Source organism: Sycon ciliatum, chromosome 2, assembly GCF_964019385.1.
Source record: "Sycon ciliatum chromosome 2, ocSycCili1.1, whole genome shotgun sequence".
Taxonomy (NCBI): Eukaryota; Metazoa; Porifera; class Calcarea; order Leucosolenida; family Sycettidae; genus Sycon; species Sycon ciliatum.
In genome coordinates, this window is record NC_088644.1 from 41,368,155 (window position 1) to 41,390,466 (window position 22,312).

General features: G+C 46.9%; 2 protein-coding genes across 2 annotated transcripts; one reads left to right on the top strand and one right to left on the bottom strand.

Annotated features, from left to right (window-relative positions):
- Positions 1–173: 173 nt before the first annotated feature.
- Positions 174–22,249, bottom strand: LOC135810129 (glucose-6-phosphate isomerase-like). The gene is made up of 22 exons (XM_065323594.1): positions 21,898–22,249; positions 21,715–21,805; positions 21,167–21,235; positions 16,946–17,014; positions 16,309–16,359; positions 15,965–15,989; positions 10,825–10,883; positions 10,048–10,194; positions 9,267–9,338; positions 8,205–8,249; positions 7,530–7,583; positions 7,166–7,226; positions 6,436–6,479; positions 6,075–6,110; positions 5,844–5,927; positions 4,893–4,925; positions 4,442–4,568; positions 3,782–3,858; positions 2,682–2,810; positions 2,176–2,251; positions 1,484–1,550; positions 174–775 (listed from the first exon to the last, which is right to left on the bottom strand). Exons 1-22 carry the CDS (start codon positions 22,005–22,007, stop codon positions 649–651), a joined length of 1,653 nt encoding a protein of 550 aa, XP_065179666.1. The 5' UTR covers positions 22,008–22,249; the 3' UTR covers positions 174–648.
- Positions 11,232–13,222, top strand: LOC135810130 (uncharacterized). Its single transcript, XM_065323595.1, has one exon. The coding sequence runs from the start codon at positions 11,232–11,234 to the stop codon at positions 12,819–12,821; it is 1,590 nt and encodes a 529-aa protein (XP_065179667.1). The 3' UTR covers positions 12,822–13,222.
- Positions 22,250–22,312: the final 63 nt, after the last annotated feature.

Here is a 22,312-nt window from a genome sequence, read left to right on the forward strand (position 1 = left end):
GATGATAAGTTTGTTGTAGCGGTATGAATGAAGCCTTCGGCAGAGCTCCAACGAGTTCCTGAACCAGGAAGACAGATGAGCATTCGGCTTGTGCTTGTCTCGTCAATGCAACAACGCATAATGATCTCTATTCGAACTACACCATCCCTCCATTGACACAACCACGGCACGTCGTGGGCAAAAATTGCAGATTTAAAATAATCGCGTTACCTATGAGCTGAATGTAGCAAACTTGCACTTCACGGTTAGGCAACAGTAATGATGTACCGTGCACTGAGCAGCAAATGCAAAGCACAGAGAAGAAACAGCTGAAACTAGTGAGCCAGTCAAATAGATGCATACAGCACCAGCTCTCCGCAGGAAAGAAGTAAAAAAACAAAACAACCGTACTCCCTATCCAGGAGAAGTAACACTAAAGAACTGAATTCTAGAAATCTGAATATAAAAGTAATGCTGGGGGGGGGGGGGGGGGAGGAGGCGAGGGCAGGGCACAACAGGAACATATCAACCATACTGTTGACGGGTGGTGATGATTGAATGATTAGGCCGGTGATCTGATAGGACCAACAAGAAAAGCGGAAAGTAAAGATGACAATCGTTGCAGAGTTGCAGAGAGTGCGCGCCCCAGGTGGGCTCCGGGATAACGCTTCACTGACTTGACTTTTTGATGTAATTAATAAGACCGTTGGTGGATGAGTCATGACTGGTGATGGCAGCACCATCGTCGGCAAGCTCAGGCTGGATAACCTTAGCCAGCTGCTTGCCCAACTCAACGCTGCAAGAGAGAAACGAAGAAGAAGAAGAAGAAAAGAAACCAAGAAAATCAATGTTGTTAGGTTCGGAAATTTTCGCTGTGTGCTTTTAGACTGGTGTGGACAGCGTAGATGGATGAATTATTTGCCAGCCAGTGCACAATGGTTAGACTCTGAAGTAAGGAGCCAATAACTAAAACGATGTTGATGAATTATTTGCCAGCCAGTGCACAATGGTTAGACTCTGAAGTAAGGAGCCAATAACGAAAACGATGTTCCACATACAAATTACTACATGTAATATAACTACTTCACTTCTGATGCAAGCACCAATCCACTTGCTATCTTGCTCAAGGTGTGCTGATCCTCGAATGGCAATCCTTCTGCATATGAGCAGGCTAGTTGCCTGAGTTGCAAGTCAGACTGAGACCGTGCACTTCTTACACATTACTACACGTACAGGGCCGTCGGAAGGTAATTTAGTGTGCTACGGTCAGCCATCTCAAGTACAATTTACTCGTGGGGGAGGGGTGGCTGAGCCAAAACATTTGGAAAGTTAGAGCCCAAATCAGTGCATTTTATTGATTCACAGGGTACTTGGGTCAAATAGTGGTACGGTCCATACCGTAGTGACCGTACCGGTGCGACGCCCCTGACGCGTCATGCGTGTTAGTGCCGATGTTGCCCAAATGTACGTTGTGTTGTTGTGAGCTAGCAAACATGACACTTACCCCCACTGGTCAAAGGAGTTGATGTTCCAAATGACGCCCTGGGTGAAGACCTTGTGTTCGTACATTGCTGAGCACACAAGCAGGGGGACACAACGAGTACCTTAGCTAGTAATAATAGCTACAACATGCACTTGGAGATGAGAAACTACACAAAAAAGGGCTTCTCCAGTGCTAGCAGTGAGGGGTTTTGTGAACTGACAACGCTCTATTCAGTTTCTATTCACCCTGTGCTGATTTAAAAAAAGAAAAAAAGGTTTTATTAATAATGTAAGATGATTGGCGTTCCAATAGGATCCGATCACCTGAGTCAAACATGTGCCAGGTGCTCTGCAGCCCTAGACCTATGAACATTGGGTTGTGAAAGGGTGCAGGGTGCAAACTGGACTCACACAATCAGATTTCATTGAGCAACACTGTGTGTAGTGTAGGTACAGAGAGACACGTGTATAACTAGCCAATCCGTGATAAGAGCCGCAGCAAACACGTCCTTATATCTGGCAATTTGGAGTTCAGAGCAGTGACAAATATAGCAGCTAAGAGAGCAAGCGGTGCACGCATGCATACACGTACGCACACACGCATGCATGCACCCATGCACACAGTGACACACACACACACATGCACACAGTGACACACACACACACGCACCCACACACATGCATACATGCATGCACACCGGATGCAGTCCTCACCAATCAACTGTCCGAGCATGAACGGGTTGAGATCAGTGAACAAGATTGAGTTGGTTGGCTTGTTGCCATCAAAGACCTGCACGGAACACGACAATCATAACAGTGTCAACTGTGTCAAAGATATAGAAAATACAAGATTCAACAAAGAGAGAGAGGGAGAGAGAGAGAGAGAGAGAGAGAGAGAGAGAGAGAGAGAGAGAGAGAGAGAGAGAGGGAGAGAGAGAGAGAGAGAGAGCAGTGAAAAGCATACACATGAATGCAGAGCAGCACATACCGGGTAATCAACAAGCAATACACAGAGACATGGAGGTGGTCATTGCCATGCGCAATGTACCTACCGCTGCACTGGCCATAGCGTGGGCTGGTGATTTTAGTGATCCGATCACAATAGCCGATATGTACAGCATGTAGTGATACTATCATTACAGGTGGTACATGTACACGTATATGTACAGCTAACATAGTCGCAGTACAGCAACTGCAGAAAGATTAACATCTTCTCCTACCTTGTGTGGCAGCAGTGCTTCCAGTGGCTGACCAGACATTCCAGAACCCTCCAGCTCAGCACGTGCCTCATCCGGTGTCTTGCCCTTCATCAACGCCTCCGTCTGGGCCAAGAAGTTGGCCAGCAGGATCTGCAGACAAGCACACAGTCGGACAGAGGCACTAAGCTAACTGCTGCCCGTGAGAAAAGGTATACTCAAGTTGAACGCAGGAACGTGTACACATGCTTACAGCATTGCTACTGATACAATGCACTACTGTAAAGCGACAAACTTTCGCGGCGCGCAAATTTAGCGTTTTCATAAATTGGGCTGGTTTACGATGAGAAACTGTTGCGATTCTATCTCTTCAGTCGAATCTTGTACTGTCTACAATCAATGTACGGAGGGGTTTGCGGCGTTTTATATTCGCGAATGTGTGATGGTCGCGAAAATAGCGAAATTTAATCTCTAGCGAAAGTTTCTCCCTTTACACTATGCTACATATTTACGTATACAGTCGTCCCTCTCTAATCCGGCACTTTATAATCCAGCACCCTCGATAAACCAGCACAATTTTCAGTAGCCAAATGTCCTCTTCATGCACATTGCAGCAGTAGATCAGATTTGTTAATCCAGCACCCTCCCTAATCCAGCAGATTTCCGTGGCACAAATGGTGCCGGATTATAGAGGGACCACTGTATGCACATCCAATGCCTACTGTGACTACACGACTGACCCACACTTACATACACACAATACGCAGCTTGTTTGCGTGATCTAATTTTCGTGATTTCTCGCCAACTACAAATAGTGTCGGGCTGAGGAAAATATACTAAATTGTTGATTTGTAGCTGCTTAGAGTTGGCTAAACTATAGTTATGGTCTCACGCTACAGGAAGAAACCCAAGACACTGAGGTCATAACTTGCTCACAGTCACACACACCTACAATAGAGTCGCCATTTGTCATCGCACAGCTCAGCCAGAGATCCTGTCAGGTGCAAGCAAGCATGTTATGGAGCTGATTGCTCGAAACTGCTTGCTACAGCATGCCATACATTGCTCTAACAGACAAGTTAAATACAAAACATGACACACACAGCAAGCAGGGTCCAGCTGACCTTGTGGTGCAGACCTCCACTGATTGGGTTGTGAGTCTTGACTGGTGCCAAGAAGTCGCATGGAATCAGCTTGCTACCTATGCACCGCATTATTCGACGGTAGAGGAGAGAGAGAGAGAGAGAGAGAGAGAGAGAGAGAGAGAGAGAGAGAGAGAGAGAGAGAGAGAGAGAGAGAGAGAGAGAGAGAGGAGAGAAAGATAAACAGAGAGAGTCGCTTTGTATTCATATCGTTTATAGGGTATTCACACGACGTGAAAATGAACGAAAACACGTTTGTGTAAAAGTGGACAAGCTGCCCATCGGATTCACACAGACAACAGACCCGTGCAAATCTCGCATGCATCTGTGTACTCATGTAACTTGAGTACCATACTCAAGTACGTTCGCTGTTTTTACACGCGCGCAAAGGACAAACGTGGGCCTAGGACTCCCGAGCAAGTTTGTCAAGATTTTGCACGTGCTTGGGTCACACGAGTAAAAAGAGTACCACACACGTGAGTTTGCGCGCCGTGTGAATCCCCTATTACAGCAATATAAAAAGAAATACAATTCAGCAATCCGATGTGAGCATCACAAGTCGCTATTCTGAGTTTTTCGTCGATCTTGTAACAAACTGAGGAATATTGTGCGTAAATGCTTGCATTTTAAATCAATACTCACCTTGATGGATAAGCTGATAATAGGCGTGCTGGCCATTAGTGCCTGGCTCTCCCCACACAATGGTACCAGTGTTGCTGGCACGGCTGCCATCCTTCTGGACGGACTTGCCGTTCGACTCCATCTCCAGCTGTGAGCATAGTGGACAAAGAGTGGCAGATCGGTCAGCTAGACCACGCACACTGATGCAAGAACTAGGTAGAGACAGTAAAGATGTGTGCCACACAGACGTACGGCAGGGCAGACTTCACAGTGAAGCAGTCATCAGCTGAGAACTCGGGACATATGAATGGCCTACAGACGGCCGAACAAGTCATCAATTCCCCTACATAAAGCACTGGCCACAGAAAGGACTCACAACTTCAAATACACTTAGAGTGGATACAATTCACTATGTACTGAAGTACATGTACATGCACATGTGTTTGTGTAACATTCAGTGACACCACCTTACCTGCTGCAGGTAGGCTGCCAGGCGATGCAAGTACTGTAGACAATCAATGAGGAGATCAACAGAGAACAGAACATGAAGAGCATGACAGTACATGTACAACAAAGTGATGAGAGTACAAGATTGTGTACATTGCAGCACACAGCCCACAGCACACAGCCCACAGCACTGCTGTAATGCATCAGAGACATACATGCTACACAGGTTACACAGGCATGCAACAAGACTGAGTAACATTCATCCTAACACCCATGGCAATAGAGCAATGCCATACACAGCATGCACATCAGGCTTGGTGCACGTAAGCGAAACACCGTGCCACTTGTCGTGTGTTTGTGGCACCTCATAGCGTCTTCAACTTCATCGTCACAGGGTACCAAAACTAATACAGGACCCACGCCTTGCTAGATATCCAACGCGGACCAACAGGCGTGCAGGTTCTCATCGCAGCTCAGGTACACAATATGCATTCTCATTTGGTGATACCAAGAGTACATAACCCCCCCTAGAGTGTGCAACTCCCACATACCCTGCTGTCCCGACAGAATTTCAAGTTGACGTCATTATTAATGACGCAATGCTCCTTGCACCAGTGATTTACAACATGTGTACGGGTGTCAACGCATCACACGTTTTTCTTTGCAATAATTTGTACAGGATCGATCGGCTTCGGTCAACCACAGGTTCCGGATTCGTCTGATAATCCGTGTACAGTGCGCATTGCATCATCAAAATGACGTCAACTTGAAATTCTGTCGGGACAGCACCCATAGTGGAGTTGCACACTCTGGGGGGTTATGTACTCTTGGTGATACTGATACCCACAGGTGCAGACTCACAATCTCACAAGGATAATCAGGCAACAGTTTGAAGTGACGTATGCAGCAAAGAGACTGTATTCTGAGTGTTTGGGTTCAGGTACATAATACCAGTCCTATCCAGCAAGGAACCCACCTGGTCATATGGCATGATGCCATAGCTCTGAGCGCCCCAGAAGTTGTTGTACCACACGCCGAGAAGTCCCAGAAGTGCTGGGATCTGAGACAAGCAAGGCACAAACAAACAATGTGTTGAGACCGCGAAACACTAGAATGTTCTCACTAGGAACCTGCATCTATCAGCAGCAAAGGAATCCAGGAAAAGAAGCTGCATCACACCTGTCCAAAATATACACAAGGTACTTACATTTTGCTCCAGTGGCGCAGTGGTGAAGTGCTTGTCCTACAGTATAGGGGAGAAAAGAGAGAAAGAGAGGAGCAGCACATAGAACAACACTAGTTTAGCAGTTAACCAGCGTACACACAGTCTACTTCTGAAGTACCATGAAAGCAGCTAACATGTAGCCACGCATGTGGAACGTACAAATTCATGAGCAGTGTCGTGGCTTGATCCCTGTGGGTATACCGCAAGACGTCGCAACCCCCCCCCCCCCACGTTTGGTTGATTCAATCACCCATGGGTGGTGGGGCTACACACAGACTGAAGTTTAGGGCCTAGTTGGAGTAGCAAAATCATCAACACTGAAAAAACAAACCAAGTCACTAACCATGGCATGTGCACCAGCCAGCAGCTTCTCAAAGTTATCCATACCTAAGCATACACATACACACACATACACATACATACACACACATACACACACATACACACACACATACACACACATACACACACAAACATACACATACGTACACACACATACACATACGTACACACACATACACATACGTACACACACATGCACACATACGTACACACACATACACACACGTACACACAGGACGGACGTAAATTAGGAAAACATACGGGTGAAGCACAGCATGCACAGTAGAGCACGTCAAGGTGAGCGCCCAAAAAAGTCGTTCGAACTCTCGACGTATTGCAGTCCGATCAAAACAAGACCGTGCAGACTGAACCCATGCTAGCAAAAATCCACACCGTTCAACAGTGTTATGAGAACAGATACATGTACTGTACCTCGCTGGTACCAGTGCATAGTAGTACACGGACCAAATGAACATGGCCGCTGCCTCCACAGAATAAGAATACAGAAGCTAGAACAAATTTATCCTTACAGTACAATGCATTTGAATGCCGACTCGCTAGGTATTAAAGACATCATGGTACATCACTACAGTATACCCACACATGCTCATGACGTTTATTCGGCTACTTTTAAAAAACCTCTCCCAACCATGCTGTCACTAAAAGGTCATGTATCGGCCAAATGGACAAGGGCAGACGGAGATGGCGACTAAACAAGTTGTTGAACGTACCAACGTAGATGGCAATGGAGAGACCAATAGCAGACCACAGGCTGTAGCGACCACCGACCCACTGAGAAGAAACCAAGAACACCAACAATAACAACATGACGTGTTGACCATCATATATACTTGTACAAGGATAAACACCACCAGGACAGGTCAATGGCAGTAAAACACCACCAGGACAGGTCAATGGCAGTAAGCTACAATACTAGTACACCTAAAATCAGAAATACAGTAAGTCGAACAACAAGACGGGAGAGAAAAGACGGGCAAATGTAACTTATGCATACACACACATGGGCACATGCACACCCACACACACACACACACACACAGCAGTCTCATTGGTAGAACGTAACGACATGCTTACATCCCAGAAAGCAAACATGTTGTTCTTGTCGATGCCAAACTTTGTCACTTCTTTCTGCATGGGCCAAGAGAGCCAGCACATAGCAACAAGATAGAGTGCACACACAACAAACATCAAACTGAATGCTGACACAAAGACCAATTAATTTGACTGCACCATGCGGTGGCCGCTACAGACTAGGTCATTTCCAGGTCCCACAGCCGTGTGGGAAGTCCAGCCGCAACCGCATACAAAGATTAGTCTAGCTGCACCATGGGGTAGTCGCCAGAGGCAAATCTACTGTATTGCATGCACATGTACTACGACTGTCCATGTGCGACTGTCCATGTGCGACTGTCCATGGCTGAAATTATGTACCTGAATGGGTTCCACAATGTCGTTAATTTAAAAAAAATTCAATGTCGTTAATCCTGTATTACTGGTAATTCATCGTCAAGACAAACCTGAGGTTGTTGTTTGTGAGACGAACTGCACAGCATCCACACTGGGGGAGCATACTTGTACTTTTTTTGCTGTACAGACTTTGAACGGATATGTCTCATCAAAGACATCACATGGCATCCACACATGAACATCATTTCGCTGATATGAACATCACGATGAGTATGAGCTAACGGGAAAGTTCCAGATGCCAAAATGTCCGATGCTGTCTGTCTTACATTACATAGATCTTACCTCGTTAGTGGACAGGGCGACGAAATGCTTGGCAACTGCTGCTTGCTAGAAAAATGCAATGCACAAACACCCACCCCCACACACACACACACAAGCATGCACGCAAGCACCAACCAACATTAGCAACAAGCTGACGAACAGGATCCTGCACTTCGTTTTCGTAACTCAAGTGACTGTGTTTGAACCTATTGAAATTCACCACCGCACCCATAGCTAAAAACTTAAAAGCGCATACCGTATTATCTCTCTTATAAACACAGGTCTCCATTATAAGCACAGTCTCCATTATAAGCACACGTCGGAGAACTGTTGAGATTACAAACGCACAGTCTCCAACAGAGTCACAATGATAATACTGGAATGCAGCTGTGCACAGTCATACAGTCATATAAACATTAAAGTGCTCCACGTGCGTGACTTCCACTTCCGCATCATTCTTTTTCTTCTCTCTGTTCTCTAATCATGAAATCTGAGTTAAATTCCAATTTGAGTGTGTTACCGGTATGCAACTTTCTTGACTTTTTCATGGTTGAAAAAATATAAACACGGTCTCCAGTATTATCACGGTCTCCTCTATAAGCACGGGTGCGAGGTGGGTTGAAAAAAATATAAGTACCGTGTTTATAAGGGAGATAATACGGTAGCTCAATGTCTTCAATATGACAAACAACACTGGTTGTGTGCGGTTGGTATGATGCAGGATGACAACCGCGTGGGCGACTGCAGCCCGTGGAAAGATAGCGGAGCAACGAAAGATCTGGGAAGCTGTACAGATTTGCTTGTGGTACTTGAAGTACATGCATATGTTTATTTCTTTCTTTCTTTCATTTGAATTCGTTTAGAGCACAGGCAATTCTGCTTTCTAACCAGAGGAAAAACCTCCGGTTCCTACTAAGAAAGAATAACATGTGGGTACAAGCAGGTGAAAAGAAGGGGAACTAGACATGCTGCTGTAACATCAAGTCATTGAGCACTAGCTGCAAGAAATCACCATGCAGAAGCAAACGATACATTCCTACTTCGAAGCAAAGACCGCGCTGTACAAGCCTTGAGGCGACTTACATCCTTGGCTGTCTCCAAGAACCAGGAGCGGGCAGAGGTAGCATTGGTGATAGTCTCCAGAGTGGTGAAGGTCTGCAAACACAGTCAACAATACAGTCAGACACACACACACACAGTCAACAACACATCTCTTATTGGCCATTGGCCATCATAGGAATAAAGATGTCAAAAACAGTCAACAACACAGTCACAGCAAACAAGAGCTTGATTCTCCACACAATGACACACCGGCAAAGGTCCAACTAGAAAATCCACCACATACAACACTGCATACCAAGCCGCACAGCAGGAGCAATACTTGATACTAACGAACGTCAAGGTTACATCAAACAACAGCCATGCACGGTTAACAACACAAGAACAAGCAGAACACAGCAGTCTTCAGTCAGAGACAGCAGATGTGCTGGCAATGTTTTCCATGTCATGCTTCCGAGTACATTTCGCAACACTGCCACCCAGCAAACGTGCTGTTCAAAGGGATTCCCAGCCACCCAGCAAACGTGTTGTTCAAAGGGATTCCTGGCCATCCTGCAAAACGTGCTGTTCAAAGGGATTCCCAGCCACCCAGCAAACATGCTGTTCAAAGAGACTCCCAGCCATCCTGCAAAATGTGCCGTTCAAAAGGGACTCCCCAGCCATCCTGCAAAACGTGCTGTTCAAAGGGATTCCCAGCCACCCAGCAAACGTGCTGTTCAAAGAGACTCCCCAGCCATCCTGCAAAACGTGCTGTTCAAAGGGATTCTTGGCCATCCTGAAAACGTGCAGGATGGAGCAGACTCACCTTGGAAGCCACCACAAAGAGAGCAGTCTCCGGGTTGAGCTTGGCGAGGGTTGTGGCCAAGTGCGTGCCGTCGATATTGGACACGTAGTGGACACGCAGTCCCTCCTTGGCGTACGGCTGCAGGGCCTGGGTGACCATGAGTGGGCCCTGAAACACAAACACACACACACACGCGCGCGCACACACACACACGAATGTGCACATGTCAACATCAATAGAACTTCAGTGTAACGAACGCCCAGGGAAAAATCTGCACTCTGTAGCCATAGGCATAGTACTTTATACCCAAGGTCAGATGACTGACGGCGACTGAAAGAAGACACGGGGTTGTACACGGGTCACACCAGCACCAGCAACAACACCACTCTTATTTTCCTTCAATGTCTCCCACAGACCATCGGTCTTCCTAGAGAAGCCGCGAAGGGAGGGTTCTATTCGCTTGTGTCCTCTTGCTGCTGGCACTAGTAGTGTTAGTAGGTCTGGAGGTTCTGCTATTCTGCAAGCCTGCCTCTGCTACTGAGCAGACCAGGTGTCTACATGCATAGTGCCTACACTGACATCCATACCAGGGGCGTCGGAAGGTATTTTAGTGTGGTACGGTCAGCCACCTGAAGTACAATTTACTCGTGGGGGAGGGATGGCTGAGCTGATTTTTTGGAAAGTTAGAGCCCAAATCAGTACATTTTATTGATTCACGGGGTACTCGGGGAAAATAGTGGTACGGTCAATACCGTAGTGACCGTACCGTGTGCGACACCCCTGCATACATACACGTACCAGATCGGATCCACCAATTCCAATGTTGATGACATCAGTAATTGCCTTGCCATTGAAGCCTACAGGAGGAATTCAAGAACAATAAGAAGAAGAAAAACACTGCTGTCGACAGCCACAGCACACACACAGGCACACATTGACCAGGACTATCTCTCAAATCAAATCAACTTGTACCCAAACACACAATAATTCGCTGATTGACAATAGACCTTATTCGATACACGTCACGGGTCACGTGGACCCCAGTCACGAACCTACGAAAAACTGGACGAGTGGCAAGAAGTGTTTTGTTTTGAAAGTGCGTGTTGATAGTTGTGGGCAAGTGTGTTTGGAGGAGAGCTTTGGAATTGTTCTGGGTAGCTGTCACTGTCGTTGGTCAGGGAGACGTGGGTAGGGAGTGTAGTAGTATGGTGAAGAGTTGCTGTGCAGTTGGTTGCGCTAACCGTTTCGCGAAAGGCGGTGGAAAGAGCTTTTATAAGTTCCCAACTAATCAGCTCAGGAGAGCAAAGTGGATTGCTGCGCTGAAGCGCAAGAACTGGCAGCCCAACGCTTCCAGTTGGGTGTGCTGCGATCACTTTGTAAGGTTCAAGAAGAGCGACGATCCACTATCCCCTGATTTCGTCCCGTCTGTTTTTTCAGACGAGGGTCGAGTAAATGGTGAGAAAGCTTACGTAAAATTTGATCGCCACAAGGCCCGACGTCGACGGCATGCAGCTTCAAAGCCAACAGCTCAGCCTGAAGATACCTGCCATGGCTATCATGAGCCCGTGCTGACTGGAGAAAGTGACTGTAATGCTGACAAGGAAATCGAAGAGGAGAGTGCGCCGAGAGATTCATGTTCGTCAGACTCTGTTGAGCCAGCGTCCCCAGCTCAGCCAGAGCTCACTGAAGCCAGCAGCCATGTCGACAATAGTGCTGAACAAGAAAATGACGATCTAGCCTTGCTTCAGGCGAGAGTGGCACAGCTGGAAGAGGACAAATGCCAGCTGAATGGTCAGTTGCAGGAACAGAAATCTGCTATTTCTGCTCTCACCGTCAAAGTACAGCACCTGGAAGCCACTGTGAAACATCAAAAATCAGAGGCGGCAATGTCTTCCATCATATCAGGATTCAAGTCCAATGATGACATGGTGAGATATGAAACTGGCCTCCCATCTTTTGCTGTGCTGGAGAAAGTGTTCGCATTTGCTGGCAAGGACATCCCCGACCACCACCGAGCGGCACTTCCGTCCTTTGCGCAGTTTATTATTGTCCTGATGAAGCTGCGCCTCAACTTGCACGATCAAGATCTAGCACATCGCTTCGGCATCAGCCAGTCTACCGTCTCAAAGTACTTCCACAAATGGATCCACGTCCTTTATGGCAGGCTGCAGCCGTTGATCATCTGGCCAGAGCGCTCCGAACTGTACCGCACGATGCCATTGGAGTTTCGCGGACATTTTGGGAAGTGCATTTGCATTATTGATTGTTTTGAAGTGTTTTGCGAAAGGCCACATGATCTGATGGCCAGGGCTCAAACCTTCTCTAATTACAAACACCACAACACGGTTAAATTTCTTATTGGTATCACCCCGCAAGGCACTATTTCCTTCATCTCCAAAGGATGGGGTGGCCGGACATCGGATAAGTACATCACGGAGCATTGCGGGCTGTTGGACAAGCTATTGCCGGGTGATCAGCTAATGGCAGACCGGGGATTCACGGTCAGTGATGCCGTTGGCCTGCACTGCGCTGAGCTGGTCATACCTCCGTTCACAAGAGGCAAGAAGCAACTGTCGAGAATCAGCATTGAGAAGGCCAGGAAGCTGTCTCGGCTACGAATCCATGTGGAACGTGTTATCGGCAACTTGCGGCAGAAGTACACTATTCTGCAGTCAACCCTGCCAGTGAACATGCTGATGAGTGATGCCTCAACAGGAGTGTGCACCATCGACAAGATTGTCCTGGTGTGCTCTGCGCTGTGCAACTGCTGCGACTCAGTGGTGCCTTTCCAGTAGAAGTACTGAAGTATTGACTTGTTTTTTACTTTTTTTGTCCCGTATTGTGGAACGTGTGGCATGTTGTTGCTGCATAGATTACCTGGACAGGAGTGCAATGCAAATTATGTTACTTGTATTTTACCACTCCCTCGAAGAACGGCTTTTGTCCCTGTGTCTAGTTAGCACCAATGTGTAAATCTCAATCAATCACACTCCATTACACACACACACACACACACACACACACACACACACACACACACACACACACACACACACACACACACACACAGACACATACACACACACACGTCATGTTTCAAAAAGCACAACTTGAAATCATCATATGATTTCATCTTTTTCGCTTGCCTGCACATAATAATAACAAGCCCCAGTGGTCATATTGACTCAAGTTCAAATTTCTGACATGGTGGAATGTATGATCCTGCAGCCATGCATGAGCATGGCTGTTGATTTCTATGTACATGTATGGTGCAATCATTTGTGTGAGAAGTGAGAGTTTTGGTGGGTTGGGCATAGCTCCTAGTTACATAATTGCATCAGGATACATGCATGTATGCACACACACACACACACACACACACACACACACACACACACACACACACACACACACACACACACACACATACACTACTACTACTACTATGTACAGCTGCCCTATCGGGCCATGCCGCTATCATAAGCGGGAGACAACAACTAAAAGAGAGAAGAGAGGAAAGAAAGAGCGAGAGTCAACAGAATCTAGCATGGCGTTGCACACACACACACACACACACACACACACACACACACACACACACACCCGTACACACAGTTATTCCTTCTTCTTGCATGCTGCACATATCCACTTGCGTTTTGGTTTCTGCTTCATGCGAAGACATACCAAGTGAAACGTCTTAACTCTGCAGTCTGGATGTGAGCATTCCACCACGTCGCCGTCCTTATCCTCGTTGCAAGTGCATACAGCTCCATCAGAATTGGCGGCAGTAGATTTGAAGGATTTTGTAAAATACTTGCCGACAATCTCTGGCAGCACGCCAGCCTTGTAGAAAGACGTGATGGCTTGGACTGTCTTGTGGAAATCTGGATCTGGATGAACGCGGATGACTACACATTCCCGCACGCTCCACACCACAAAATCCGAATATGCTGCCTTGCATACAAACATCTGTGCTTGCACTTGGTATGCATACTTGTGACCAAGGCGCAAATGGAATTTTCCATCGACCTCCTTCAAACAGAAGTTGGTGTCCTTTGCCAGATCATGGAAGGACTTGTTCACGGCTTTGAAAGGGCATTTCACCTCAAGGACGCCATATCCGCAGCAAGTACAATTGATGTTTCCATCAGGACTGGCACCGAGATACGGATGAGTGGTGGAGATGACGAATCCTGAATCAGTAACTTTGAAGTCGCAGTGGTTAGGCTCAAACAGTTTGACGTAGCAGTCTCGGGCAGTCTGCTCATGCTCCAAACCCCAAGTGGTCGCTGCAGAGGAAAACTGATATGCATCGGGGTAGCAAATTGCACGAATTAGAGATGATGATGGGTTCGCAGGGGGTGTGTGAGCAGCATCACGGAACTTTGAAGCTGTCACACGCCCTGCGCGGAACCTGAACCACAGCTTGCTCTTGCTCTGATCGCGGGTTGCCTTTTCAACAGCAGCCGATTCTGCTGCTGTCACTCCCATGCCTTTCAAAACATCATCACACCGGTTCAGCAACACATCGAGTGATGCGTCTAGCATTGCCTCATCATAGAGGTCGGTGATATAAGCTGGGAACCCAGCTGGGCGGGTTGGGACATACCTCTCGCAGAAACCAGGAACAATTGATAGTATCCCTGGCTTGCTCTGCGTGGAGGCAAGACCAGAAAAGAACTCGTTGACTTCACTGGTGGTTGGCACAGTGTATGTCGGCAGTTGTGTGGTGACCTCCACACTGGCTGCTGCTGGCTTAGTGCGCTTGCTGCTCGGCGCGGCGAAATCCATCTCGCATATCCTGGCATACTGCACAGGCTGCAGGGATGGGGCAATCCACTGACATTGCGTGGAGGTGCAGGCGGAATTTTCTTTCACGAAATCCGTCCTGGCCACCAGAGTAAATAGCAAGGCGGCAATGTGGGAGCATGCCTCACCCAGGCCAGCCATACACGTACAGTGGGCACAAAGCACACTCCCATCCATGTCAGCTGCCACCCAAGGCTGCAGCTCAGCAGAGGACACGGACTGGGAGTGACGGACCTTCGCCATCACAAATGCTCTCTTGCCATCCGCAGTTGCAGGAAAGGTGACGACATTGCCAACCCAACCAGCAACGAAAAACTGGTACCCCTCCAAGCTTTTGTACGCCTTCATCTCCTCTTTCGTGCAGGGACTCGGCGCGTTCACGAGATAGTGGTACAAATCAGGATACTCCACGCTGGGGAAATCAGGTGTGGCACCAGGCGTGAGAGATCTGCTCGTCACGTAGGGGTCCTGGTCCGAGCCGATGAACGCCAGCTTCTCGGCATACCGCGTCTTGCCCGCTCTATCCAAATCGCGATAGATTTCGGACAACTCTTGAACCGCCATCACTGCTAGAACACTCAAAACTACAAGAAGACTGCTTACTGCTCCTAACACCTGACAAACGCCAGCTTCTCGGCATACCGCGTCTTGCCCGCTTTATCCAAATCGCGATAGATTTCGGACAAGTCTTGAACCGCCATCACTGCTAGAACACTCAAAACTACAAGAAGACTGCTTACTGCTCCTAACACCTGACAAACCTGCATGAAAGTACTTCGAGAAAAGGAAGGAGACGAACTCCGATATTGAAAATACATTCAAAACAAATTTCCTTGATGCTCAGCTGAGGCCTTTTTGCCACTCGTCCGGATCACGCGTCCGAGTGCCGCGTGCGCATCCTCGAAGGCGCCCCGAAAAATCACGTGATCGAATAAGGTCTATAGGCCTTCGCCATGAAACCCTGCTGGTCATTGTGTACATTTGTTATCAAACACAGTGCTCAGCTTGCACAAAACCAAGTGAATAAGGCACCAAATCCTACTTGTCAGTATCCCACAAGAGGACACTTTGAACAACCGGACTTCCAGTAGATAATTAACTCCACGCTATTCCAGCTTGGGAAGCTTACCTTTCCACGCGCCACTGCGGACAGACTGCAGAATTAGCATAGAAACACAGGAAAAGGCATTGGGCAACAAAACACACAATCATGCCAGGGTTGAATCAGATATCTGTGTCCCATGCAACTCAAGTCTTGCTTGTTAGGGGTTTACAAGTTTGCAGAACATAACCTCCGGTGCCGCTGCTGTATGAACAACAAGCAAACGTTCAGACAAAGTGAGGAACGGGGAATTGCAATATGTGACAAAATGAGCAAGTCAAACTCAACACCACACAACAAAGCTCCACCAGAGTTGAGTGCAGCTCAGCAGACATGAGCAAAACAACCCAGATACAGCCACGTCATAGTACCTCTGAGAAAGTCCTCATCTTGTCCAGCACTCCATTCACAAGGGGCATGACCTGTCGTTCACAACGCATACAAACCACACAAAACCCAAAATGTGAACTGATCCACCTAAATCGCGAATGACGGGACCCGAACGCACCAGTAGTACGAGGTCGGGAGGGCAGACACGTCCACGTACGCGAACATGCGCACACGGTGGAACTAGACTGAGGACCAACAGCTTTCACCAAGAACATGAACTTATCTAATATGCAGTAGAGAATGTAGCTGTTGATGCTACTGTGATCAAGAATATTTCAGCTCTGTCGCACCCTGTAAGAATATTTCAGGCATGAAAATAATTTCATACGCAGCCTCGGCATACGGAAAATCCTTCATTTAGAGCATGCTGTGTTTACAAAACGGACACAGGTGGTCCGTATACCTGAGCAATACCAAAAATGTAAACAAACAAGAGCAAAACTGGCTGCGTTCTGGTGGGTGCAGGGATGGGATAGCATACGAAGAGAGCTTGCATACGCTGCACAAAATCCACTGAACGTTGCCCGCACACCATTCTTCTGTTGTGCAAAACTGTTTGGCGCACGTATTGCCACCATAAGACAAGCGCAAGGGGGGGGGGGGGACCTTGGTACTTACATTCTCACCGTTCACAGTAATCTGGGTATTGGAACGGTTGCGCAGGGCAACGTGAAGTACAGCACGGTCCTAAAATAGCACATACACACACACGCAGGCATATGCACACATACACATACACACGCGCGCACGCACACACACACACACACATTGCCCGTCTATTAGTTCCAGTTTGTCAATGAGAACAGTAGTAATAGGAGGTTTAGTCGCACGTAATCTATGTGTCATTTACGGATGTACAACGTGATACTCATATACATAGAATCAGGCTTTCTGATTCCTGGGATATGGTGTATGGAGGCTCATCCACGGTCCGCCAGAACGCGAGTGAGACTGAAAGCACAGGGCATTGTGCTGGTCGTGAGCGTGACCAGATGGAGCGGCCGAAAGAACTGTCCGAAAGAAAGGAGTGTGGCAAGTTGGCAGGTTTCACTTTTGCCCTCTTTTAAAAGTTTCGTGCAGTCGTTGATTCTCCCTTCTCTCTTGTCGTCATCATGGCTGATGCCGAGGACGTAGCTGTTATTACCACACCGAAGAAAACTCCAACAAAGAAAATGGTGTGTTTTCCATCCGAGATGACATAACGCTGTTCACGGAGATATCAACCTACGACAGGCCTTTTCAGTTAGTGAAGCTAGAAAAAAGACAAACGGGCATACAGCTTCGCTCCCGTATTTAGGAGTACCTTTCATATATGTATGTGTGTTGTTTAGGTACAACTCACCCCACTGGAGAAAGGCCGCGCAGACCATAAAGGGGCAGATTCCCAAGTTCGCAAATTCAGGCGAGAGAACGTTCAGGGAAAGGTTCCACAACCAAGTCAAATCGCATATCCAAGGGGAAAACACCAGCCTCAAGCATTCGTTTGCTGGGTAGATGATTTAGCCTGGAAGCACTTTCGTCATATGGGTGGTAGATGCTGTACGGTATTGTCGCAGCAGCTGCGTCCACGATGCACTTTCAGATCACCACCAGGTTGTGAGATTCCCATACATTTTTGCACTGGTAACTAACAGTTAAACAGGGAGAAGGACTGGCTGCTTGATGCCCTTGCTGAACTGTACAAAGAGGAGCAGGGCATCACGACCTTGGCCTGACGAGAAAAAAAAAGTGACGACCAAGGAGGAGGCCAACAAGAATCTCGGTGTGAAAATCATTGAAGCAGCACCGGCCACACTGAAAAACGAGCAGGCCACTTCAGCAGGTGAAGTGTCACCAACAACTTATTGTGTAATCTAGGGAGAATAGAGAGTACGCTTCACGTTGTTCAATTTCGAACGTGAGCAAAAACGTGCGTTGAATCGCTTTTTTTCCACCGTGAGTTGGCCCTCTGTCGCGTTGAAATCTCACGTTGCAACGATGACATGCACCATTTTGACCGCGAGATCTCACGTTCGAAATAATTTAGTTAAAACAAAAAACGTGAGGCGTAAACTCTCAATTACGGGTCAAACACCCTCCCCCACCCAAAAAAGAGAACGGTGTTCGTTTCAGAGACAACAATTCTTTGTGATGACACCCCTTTATACGTACTTCATTTGACAGTCGACAGGGAGAGCATTGTTGCTACAGGATACAATAGCGAAAAAGGTGTCCCACATACTGGTATAAAAGCAGCTTCTGAGACCGCAAGCACGAATTGCGATTTAGGGGTCGTCCATAATTTTCGAAAAATTAAAAATCCGCCCTCAAGGGGTGGGTGGTCAAGAACGCTGTCAAGAACGCTGGCGGAATTTAATTTTTTTTTGATTTTTCATACACTTGTTGTACTGACTGTGTGTGGTGTGCTGAAGAGTGTAGTGTAGGTTCGATTGTCGCAAACACCAGTATGGTGTAGTTGTAGGACGTGCATGGACGTTGGTAGACCTGCCAGTACTTGACGCAGATGCAGTCAGTGAAGAGTTTCGATTGGGAAAAATCAAAAAAATTGATGGGAAAAATGGGTGTGGACGGGTGGGTCGGAGACAATTTTGAACGAGGACAGATTTTATAATTTTTCGATAATTACAGACGGCCCCTTCTTGAGCTCATGCACGTCCAAGGCACATATGGTACATCTTATGTAGAAGTCTTGAAGAAACAGGTGTGTCAACGGAAGTATTTTCTCAGTGCTAGGATGAACACCATTTTCTACGAACGAATGTCCACAGAGTGATCGAACGAACGTTCAGTTTCGCCCATGTTTCCAATGAAAATGTGCTAACTGTATGACTCGTGTCGCAGCTCTGGCCAAAAGAAACAAACGAAGCTGGGAAAACTTCTACATGTGCATGCTTCAGCCATTCAGGGAAGAACGCGAACACGGCTTGTTTGTTTGTTTTTATTTAACTTCACCAAATACACGGGTATTTCTGCCTTCTCCTCTAACCATACGGTTAGCCTCTCAACAAAGGATGAATGTTTGGACGTTGATAATCGGCGCGGAGACAACAATTTTATAATAGCAATAAAAAGAACAAATTCTGCTGTCATTGACGACAGCAGAATGTGTTTGGATGTTGCATGGACATTCTGCAAGTGCACTCTGGTGCATGCCATGAGCTCTCCAACAGGCAACTCTTTGCAATGCGATTCGACTGGGCATGCATGCATCTGCTGCTGCTACTGCCCTGACACATACTGTAATTTCACAAATGTTCGGTGTACTATTATTTTCGGTACTTTCGGTGCATCTGTTTCATACCTAAACATTACAATACACCGAACAAACACTAACACACATAATCCAAGAGAGAACTTCTACTCTGTACCTAAATTTTCTGTTCACCTAACCTGGCCATTTGCCATCATACCGAAAATATTGAGCACCTAAAATTTCTGAAATTAGAGTACTCTATATTCAGTACAGTACAGTGCACGTGCACTCATCAAATGTGCATTGTTAATTGTATACTTGAATGCAGATCAACATTCAAATCTTCAAAAGTTTGAATGACGACATTTTCATTCGAATGTTTGTGTTCTGTGCTTCAAGAACATCCTAGATTATGCAAATGTTCAAGCATTCCTCCGGCACTGATTTTTTTCTCCACACATGGTACAAGAACCAGTGATGACTGACAAATTAGTAGGCGAAAGCTCACATCACGGGCTGTGGTGTTCATGTTGTACCTACCCAGCTTGTTTTAGCGAGCAGTGGAGTAGTAAAAATAGCACTCCTTGACGGAAACCCACTCAGCTTTTGCGATTCATCAGCATGATCAAGGCAATGTTCGGACTGTGCGCATGCTAGCCTTCGAACGTTGCTCGGAACACGTGATGTGAGGCCAGAGTTGCACACTATTGAGGGCTAGTATCTTTGAACTTTGTTACTTATCTCGAGCACACACACCCAACATGCGAGAGCATTCTATTTTGACTTCACTTCTTGGGAACATAAACAACAAGAACAAAGAAATGCAAATCACTCCAGATTATCAGAACTGGACGGAAGGTGCTAGAAGCAGTAGAAGATAGAAGGATCCAGAACCGGATGTGTACAATACGATGACAAGCTAGACCACATAGGTTGGTTGATCTTGAACGCGTGTCATGTGCAGGTAAGCCGTACATGGATGGAGTGTCATGCGATGGCATAGCAAGGCACTAGATGACTGTGCATGATAATTACAAACAACACATATAACTCATGTGTAGCACATGCAACACACTTTTACCATAGCTATGTACCAGAGTTCTAGACGGGGGTGGTGCACTCTTATGGTGCACTCTTATGGTGCACTCTTATGGTACACCCCCTCCCCTCATTTTTCATTTTTTGTGCTTTTTCAGTTCATGTAACGAACATACAGCCACAAATCAATCATTCTGGGTGCACCTACATGACATAATATATATGTTTGTGTGACAAAGCAATGCTGTATTATAATGTATACTGTTTGTTCCCCCCCCCCCCCCCCCCTATCCCGGTCCTACCATATTTTCCTGGCTAGAACCCTGATGTACTGATTTGAGAAGTAATGGTGTATGAAACACATTGGCTTCGTCTTTGTGTGTGTTAATATTAACCTGGTGACGAGGTTACAGTGACAATCAGAATTATTATGATTGTGACTGTTACCTCGTAACCGGGTTATATCAACAGAAAGAGAGAGAGAGAGAGAGAGAGAGAGAGAGAGAGAGAGAGAGAGAAAGAGAGAGAGAGAGAGTGTGTGTGTGTGTGAGAGAGAGAGAGAGAGAGAGAGAGAGAGAGAGAGAGAGAGACAAAAACCTTGAGGTTACCTCGGTGAAGTTGATGCGCTCTCCTCCGAACATACGAGCACGGTGCTCTTCCACGCCACGCTCCTTGGCCTAACACGTGACACACACACACACACACACACACACACACACACACACACATGCACCCACAACTATATAAAAGACCTCTAAGGGCTGCTGGGGGACTAAAAATGTATTGCTCCAGGAGCACAAACACCAGGAGCTGACTCAAGTCGACATCTTCAATTCTTTCTACTAATCCTACTTCGAAGTCCGGGTTATTGGTTACGAAAAATTGTCCGAATTCCGAAATATTGAAAACTTAGCATGCTCGCTCCATTTGATCACGCTTGTAAGTCATGTAGTTACTTCGGAACGGCATTCCAGAGGGCAGCATGGGATGACCACATGGTGTTTTTTGATAATTTTGTGGGAATCTATGGTATGTCGTGCTACGTGGTGACAAGTCTACATTGCATATGCATAGCCAGTGGGTGTCTGATGACAGCCAAGGGTTTGTGGGGTAGTGCTGAACAGTGGAAAGTGATAGGTCTTCCACCACGTCATACCAGAGCAACCAGCAGCTTCACTGTCTCCTCCGTTACGATATTCTTGGAATAGTCGAGCAGCAGCTCGCCACCTTCTGACTGCATCTTGACACTGCGAAGAATTCATTCAAATCACAGCCAGACACACACGGTTGGACGGTTTATCATGAAAACAATGAGAGGTCGTCTTCACACACCACTCACAGGTATTTCTCAAATCTGCCCGGATCTTGCTCGAACATGGAACGCATGGTGCATTTGAATTGCTCCCGGTGGGCTTCCAAGGCCTTCCATGCTGGCGTTGTAGTCGACATTATGATCAGCGATTGGCAGCTTTTACAAGCAGTGTGGGAAGTTGCTTTCGACTAGAAAGACAAGAAGGAACGAGAGTATTGGAAAGGAAGCTTGGGTAGCAAGGTGCTGCTGAAATCAAGGCTTAGAACAGTGGTATATCTCACGATAGAACAGCCAATGCCGGACACAAGCCCGGATGTAGGACGGGGAGAGATAAAGGAAGCAGTCAAGTGCCCACTTGAGAAAGGAATCGCCAGCCTGAGCTGAGTGAGCACTGAGCAGAGCCCTGGATATAGATAATGTCAGCGCATGCATGCATATGTGC